We start from the raw sequence: 7,876 nt of genomic DNA, 5'->3' as shown, positions 1-7,876 counted from the left end.
CGGAACAGCTCTTGAATTTCAATGTCTCAGTTCGAGCAAAGGCTTCGAAAACGGAGATTGTTCTCGACTTGAGACCTTCAATTTCAGAGGCTGCAGCTTTGGCGAGGAATACGGCAGCCACGCCATCAAAAATACAGAGATCCAATGACACCCAGGCGTCTGAGAACAAGCGGCTGAAACCATCTTCAAGTTTAAACTCACCGCCAGAGCTACAAGTAGCCATTGTCGACCGTGGTGAGGCGGAAGATAAAATCACAAACGAGGAATGGCTACTGGTGGAAGATGAATTAAGGAAATTGACTCTTACAGAGATCAAACAAGGCTGCAATAAAAATATAGTGCTGTTTGATGGTGTCAAATGGCGCAAGGGCGTCAAGGTGGTTTGATGTAGCAACAAGGAGTCTTTGGAGATTGTTGCTGCTTGCATTCGCAGCCTTGGAGAACTATGGCCAGGAGGCAAATTAGATGTGGTACCATTAACAGATGTACCCTTACGAACGACAGTGAAGCTGTCGTTCCACTAATGGAGGACGAAACCACCCTCTCACTGAAATAAACACAAGAGCAGCAATGAAACCACAATTTGCCTCACTGTAGAGTGGCAACGGAGGACTTGTTGCTTTTTATGGAGGAGGAGCGAGTGTGGGGGTGGTCCTTATACAAGAACAATGGATCGTGCAGGGAAAAGTCGCTGGCCTTGACAAGTCACGCTACTGGTTCTTACTACTCAAGGTAATATAAGAAGTTGCATCTTGGTTAGGATAAACTTAAATGACAAATTAATTAATATATTTCTATTCTCGCAGTTTTGCAACGCAGATCTGAGAACGGCAGTATGTGAGCAGAGCGGAGGCCCTAACCTCCTGCCCACATTAACATACCAGCCTTTTGAAGACCCGGCATTGCCATCATTCGGCATGAGGCAGCAGCGACATTAATGATTCATGTGATTCCCAAAATAGATCTGAAAAAAGAGTACAAAATACGCACGGGATTGGGATTGTACTCAGAACAATTATCTTTAAATTGTTTCTTTAGATTCCTAAACCGGTGTAGCGTCTTCAAAGCCGAGATCTACGCAATAGACAAAGCAACAAAATCGATGACAGTAATGGCAAGCCTTACCATTTTTGTTGATAGTCAAGCAAGATATGTTAAAGCATGCAGAAGATCGCTCTCGCTCATCCAACAAGACAACACCACACTTTGTTGGTGTTATAACGGGTCACTGTACTATTAGCACCTTAGCCAGTAGAAGCCGTGAACCTCACAATGACTTCTGCAGGAGTTGTGGAGATGAATAAGAAATTGAGTCTATGCTTAAGACTTAACATAACTAACCTTCAATCTTCTAAGCATTGACATGTTGATTCAAACACTCTTCCCACCATAACAAAGAATTACTTTTATCGAAAATCAATTTCGGACTTCGTATTTACAGATATTGAGAAAAGGAAAATATTAAAATACTAACCGCTCCTTACCATGGGGCCGTATGAAAGAGTATCCTCCCGTTGTCGACATCGCCAAAAAAACCTGTTCTTGCCGAAGCCGGATTACCGGATACATCCCACAGAATCAAGCACAACACAATAATGCTTCCACCCAAACTTCTTTACTACAGAAACAAAGTCTTACTTGTACTGGTAAGGTCAGCGCTGCAACAACATAAAAATAGCCGCAAGCCGTCCGCCATACAACGACAAGCTGAACTAATTTACTAATTTAGTGCCACATCAGGCGCGATTTTGATATCAATTCCAGTTTTCCCGCCAGGCTTGAATCCAAAGGCTCTTTTTATTGCAGATTTGCTAAGATATCCCAAAGAGTTCACCTCCTCAAATGAGTGCGTCCAACATTTCCATGCAACCGTTTCTCCATTAAAAAAATGAAAGGCAGTCCATTTATACAGACGGATCTAAAGCATATGGTACACCACCACCTCTTTTGCAGTCACAAACCAGCTTGGTGTTACCATCTCAGTCGGTGCTTTCCCATCCTGCTGCTCGATATTTGTAGCGGAGGCAGCTACATTGCTCCAAGTGGCACTTTATGCTTTCGACAAAGGCGTCAAATTCCTGTTGTTGTTTTTGTAGCAGCATAAACATTTCCCGTGCCTATACGAGGAATGCTGCTGAAGTGACAGTCCTTGGCCGGATATAAGTCCGGGTCGTTCCGATTACATAGAACCGTGATAAATCAGTAATGGAAGCTAATATTTTGAGCCATTATAACGAAACCCCATGAATCATCGAAATCATACGAAATAATATGTTATTAAATAAAAATGCCTTAAGAGGTACAGGGTCATGTCGGAATACAAAGCAACGTGTACACTTATTCTATATTCAAAGAAGCTGCTCAAGAACCCCTACATTTCAGTTCACATTTTACCACCAAAGATATTCGGAAAATGATAAAAAATCTTTCACCAATACAAAAAGCGCTGTACAAGGGGGATTAAGTTTCAAGAGCCGGTGTTGATTTTGAATAAAATATAATTTTTTTAGGAAATTATTGTCATTTCTCTTTATTATGATAATATTGGTATGGTTCAATTACGCATAGAACAAAATATCGGCCAAATGGCTGCCGCGGCCTCGGCGGCACACCTCCATCCGATGGTCAAGATTTTCGATGACGCTGAGGCATAATTGAGGTTCTATGCCATTAATGTGCCGAATCATCTCATCATTTAGCTCTTGAATTGTTGCTGGCTTATTGACGTACACCTTTTCTTTGAAATAACTCCGAACAAAGAACTCCAACGGTGTCAAATCACATGATCGTGGCGGCGAATTAACATCGCCGTGACGTGAGATTATTCGGCCATCAAATTTTTCGCGCAATAGAGCCATTGTTTCGTTAGCTGTGTGACAAGTGGCACCGTCCTGTTGAAACCAGACATCGTCCACATCCAATCTTGCAATTCGGGCCATAAAAAGTTCGTTATCATCTTACGATAGCGAATACTATTCACAGTAACTGCCTGACCGGCCTCATTTTGGAAAAAATACGGTGCAATGATGCCGCCGGCCCATAAACCGCACCAAACAGTCACTCTGTGTGAGAGCATTGGTTTTTCAGCAATCACTCTTGAATTTTTGCCCAAATGCGGCACTTCTGCTTATTGATGAATCCACTGAGATGAAAATGTGCCTCATCACTGAAGATGATTTTCTTCGAAAATTGGTCATTCACTGTTGCCACTGCCACCATTCTGACCACTGACGACGCTTAAAATGGTCAAGAGGCTTTAGTTCTTGAATCAATTGCACCCTGTAAGCGTGTAAATGCAAGTCTTTATGCATAATGTTCATCAACGACGAGCGTGAGAGGTGCAATTGTTGGGCACGATGACGAGTTGAGGTGGACGGCTTTTCAACCACACTATCTCGAACAGCAGCAATATTTTCTGCAGTACGAGCATGCGCTGGTGTTTTCACATCTCCTACAGACCCGGTTTGCTCAAACTTTTGCACAATTTTTCCGATTGTACGCACATTTGGACGATTAAATTGACCGAAAAGTCACGAAGTGCGCGATATGCATTTTGATTTGAACGCCCGTTTTCATATAGTAAGCCTGAATAACTTTAACGCGTTGCTCGAAAATGTCAACTGAAATGCAGAAAAAACTTGACGTTTAGGTGTGGTTCACATTCAACATCGGTCCTTGAAATTGAACCACCTTTTAGATCATGTCCTAGGATGGCTCTCAATACACTTACAGATGTAATTCCGGTTGATCTCCATGCCAAAAAGATGGCTGCCACGAGTGCATTTTGGTTAAATGAAGCGGGTCGCTGGAGGGACATAATTTATGGCCACGCCAGTCTTCTATTGCAACAACCTCTGTACACCTCGAAGAGGACTGTCTACATCGTCTCGACGGTAACATTCAATAGGAATTTTGCCACTCTCTTTCCATCTCAGGAGAAACACTATAGATACTGTAGTCTATACAAATGGCTCTAAAATGGATTGTGGTGTTGGAGCAGGTATATATTCTCATAAACTTAGAACTGAAAAGGGTTTAAACTTAGAACTAGGCGGGCGTACTGGCATTTGGGGAAGGTTGTAGGTTACTAATCGTAGATTTATTTTTAAATGCAATATCGCTATTCGTTCGGATACCCAAGTTGGAATCCAGATACTGGATTTGGCTAAAACAACCTTGAAACTGGTGGAACAAATTAGGAATAGCTTTACCACTTTGAGTGAAAACCACGACTTTTACTTAATCTTGGTCCCAGGACATCGGAACATTAAGCTTAAAGGGGTAGGCTCAGGAAGGCTTGATTGTGTTATCTTTACATCGCGAGCTGCTTGCTCCAAGGCTGAAATAAATAGGAAGCTTTGAGCTGTGTGACAAGATCGTTGCTGGCCACCCCAGGGAAATGGATGTCAGAAACATTGATTATTTTTCGCTTGTATCTCAGAATGTTACTTCACTTAGTTAAGGCTATTAAAACCGACTATTTCGTGATTACTGAGTACTTTTATTAGTGTATTTATTATTTTCTTTACTACTACAACAGGAACTAGAAATAAAAGTTGTAAATGTTGACATTTCAAAGCTCTACTCCAAAGAATGGAGCTGGGCTGGTCGAATAGTAATATAATTTCGGTCAGTACCTCTAAGATCGCAACACGATATGCAAGTATATTCGTTATATGATTTAAAATTAAAGATAGAAAAAAAGTGAGGATTGAAAACCGACGAACCGAACTGAACTGCTTGCCAGTGATTTACTTACTGAGATGTATTGTATTTGGTTTTATTTTATAAAAGCTTTGTATCTGCCTGCGCCGGAAGTAGCACTGCTCTGCAAAAAAAACCAACACCATTACCACGCACATAACGCCATAGCCCAGCCAAACGTACTTCAGATCCTCCACTTTCATTGCCCTGAACTCATTCTTTCGGCTTAAGTCCATGAAACTCAAGCGTCCTGCATTGATCAATTCCAGAAACGCTGACTGAGTCCAATACTCCGTTAGACCCGATTGCGCAGTTTCTAAAATCATTTCATGTGCAATGTCCGTAAATATCGAATTATTTTGTATTGGAAAACATAGCAGAATGTTACGGAATAAGCACAAATCGAGGCGCATACGAAAAAGAGGAGTGGTGAAAAATTTCTGTTGTTCCTTGAAGATTCCCCATTTAGTGGTAGGTATCATGTAAATATATTTCGTGTCGAAAGCGTCACGAGTATTTAGGAATGTTTGATAATCGGTTTCTATCTGAAACATGGGAATATATTTTCTCAACTCTTCTTGCGAATTGATCTCATTGAAGTCTTGCATAAGAATATAAACTTTCCAGTTTGAGTGGAGAATGTCGTCGAATGTGTTTAGGGATTGCTCTTTCGGAGCTCTTGTCCAATAAGAGCCAAAATGTGAATTATACGAGGTGGTTAGCAGAATACCGAAAAAATAAATTAGTAGATAAATGAAACGTATAAGGAAGGGCGCGCCACATATCTCTCGAACAGACTGACCCAGTACACCGCGAAAACAAGCGCCATGTAGAAAGAAATGCAAAATATCCGGTTTATTGCCATGCCGCCAGAGTGCACAACTTAGCACTAAGGAAATAACGACGAGTGTCACCATCATCAGTATGAAGATGAGTCCATCGAAGGCGATCCAAAAGAATTCAGAATTCGGTATATCTGGCTCTACGGGCGCCCAAGCGCACCAGTTTGTCTGCTCGTAAGGATAAGTGAAACCATCGGAGGAAAAATGATCAGGTGAGAACGTATAGGTGGGCGCTGCCGAAATCTCCACAGTGTTGTTACGTACGGCAGCAATCAGATCTCGTGCCGATATGAGTTCGGTGTATGAGGAGGTAGCTAATGGCTCGTAGAGCGAAAAGTTGTGCTTACGCGCGAAATTCTTGAAGAAGTTACCAGCAGAACCGCCCACTATCCTCTGACCATTATAATTATATACAATAATGCGTGGCTCCGAGCCGCCTATTATATAGGGCAGTTTGTAGCCGTGTAAGTTGCCCAGACGATAGGGGTAGATGGGGCCTTGGTACAGCATATCGGCGTTTAAAGTTTTGTACTCAAGCGCGAATACAGGGAAATGTGTGTAGCTGTAGAATTGAGCTGTGAGCTGAAAAATTGTTGAAAACGATATATAAATGAAGCTGAGAGTACGACATCGAACCGCCACAAACTTCCTTACCTTATAATCGCTGCAGAGCGCTGCCACATTAATCATTTTGCTCTGCCAACAAAATTAAAAGAGCTGCTGTAGAAAAGTGTCCTCACAAGTCGCCGTTGTGTCTTTGTTGTTTATTAGAAATAACACCTTCGATTGTCTGCGATGATCCAAACTGGCCACCAGCGCGTTGAGCAATTCTGTCTGTGATTCGAGCGTGTCCTCCAAGTATACCACCACCATCAAGGCGTCGCTGAAGTGCTGCCTCAACCCAAAAGTGCTCAATTCGTTGAAGAGAATAACTGGAACTACCAGATCTGTCATTAAATTTTGCACAAATTGCGTCTCATAATCCACGTCCATTTTGAAGCTGTTAGAAACTCTCTTTGCTTGATTCCTACTTCCTAAATCTCCTGTTCTGAATGCTGTGAAGGCAGTTATATTGCGATTACGTGCGAATACCACCTGGTCATAGTTGTGGAAACGACGCACATCCTGCAGGAAGTTCACCACAGTGTAGTCAGACAAATTGAATTGAATGCCAGCACAATTGACTTCGTGTGTAATTAAGAATAACACGAGGGTGCCGCCTAAAAGCTGAATGCGCTCCATTCTCTCTGCGTTGTAGGTTTGTGTTGCTAATTTGAGTTTGGTTTGCTCTTTTATTGACTTTGAGTAGTTGCAGCAGTGCTCTTCTTCAAGTATAACTGGTCTATTCGCTTCTGCTAATTAATTCCCAAGCGGAGTGTAGTTGTTGCACAAATGTGTTGCAAGAAATGGTGCAGTTTAATCGTATAGTTTTTGTGGTGGATACGATTCTAAAAGCATTGATATGTTTTTATTTTGAAAATGTTATGGCTTTTAGGGACCAGTGAGGGTGAATGTGCGCATGAAAGTTCAGGCCAAAGTTCATGTGTTCTCCTATGTTAATGCGTGGGGTAATGGATTATAGGGGCTTAATTAAGCGAGTGGGGAATGTTTTTCCGTCATACCATAGTGTTGTTTCTATTTGGGATAATTAAGTAGGTGTTGCACACGTAAGTAACAGAAGGTTTGTTTTGTTTTCATTTCATGACATTAACTGTTTTTCATGAACACCATCCTGTACGCTCAATTTTGTATTACTTCAGAGACACCGGCTCGAGTTTCCAATGCTCGTTGGGGTAAGTATTATCAACACGAGTCAAAGTACTCGAGGTATGAATGCGCGTGCTGTTTCAGGTTAAACTGTTTTCTTTATTCAGGTCATTTCTCACCTTTAGTTGCAAGTAAGGTTTTTCATTTTCATAACTGGATGTCATTTTTAATAGGATATACAAATCGCGTTGAAGCTTCACTTTCGGAAAGCCGTTAATTACAAGGAAAAATTTTAGGTCATCGGGACCTTAGGGGATTTTAAGGACCTCAGCTAAGTTTGTGATCCAATAATTCCATTTAGCCCACCGGAGTACATCGAAAAAAAATCTCATATAATAATAATCCATTCTTTTCGAAGGTAGTGATGATTGCCAAGGTTACACAATTCTTACAACTAAGTTGACAAATGTGAGATTAAAATATAATAGTGAGAGTCAAAACGTAAATTGTTGTTTTTGTGATGCAACAGAGAGAAAGAGATTGGATTGGATGATGTCATTAAAGAAAATGTCAGTTAGTACGGGAGTAAACTAAGAAACGTGAAGAAGAGATGTGAGAATATA

General features: G+C 41.3%; 1 protein-coding gene across 1 annotated transcript; it reads right to left on the bottom strand.

Moving 5' to 3' along the window:
- Positions 1–934: 934 nt before the first annotated feature.
- On the bottom strand, positions 935–6,236 carry LOC129253346 (uncharacterized). Its single transcript, XM_054891688.1, has 3 exons — positions 6,201–6,236; positions 4,854–6,128; positions 935–964 (listed from the first exon to the last, which is right to left on the bottom strand). Exons 1-3 carry the CDS (start codon positions 6,234–6,236, stop codon positions 935–937), a joined length of 1,341 nt encoding a protein of 446 aa, XP_054747663.1.
- Between the last annotated feature and the right edge of the window lie 1,640 nt (positions 6,237–7,876).

The sequence above is a fragment of the Anastrepha obliqua genome, chromosome 1, assembly GCF_027943255.1.
Source record: "Anastrepha obliqua isolate idAnaObli1 chromosome 1, idAnaObli1_1.0, whole genome shotgun sequence".
Taxonomy (NCBI): domain Eukaryota; kingdom Metazoa; phylum Arthropoda; class Insecta; order Diptera; family Tephritidae; genus Anastrepha; species Anastrepha obliqua.
The sequence above is the reverse complement of the archived record's forward strand: the minus strand, read 5'-3'. Positions and strand labels throughout refer to the sequence as shown.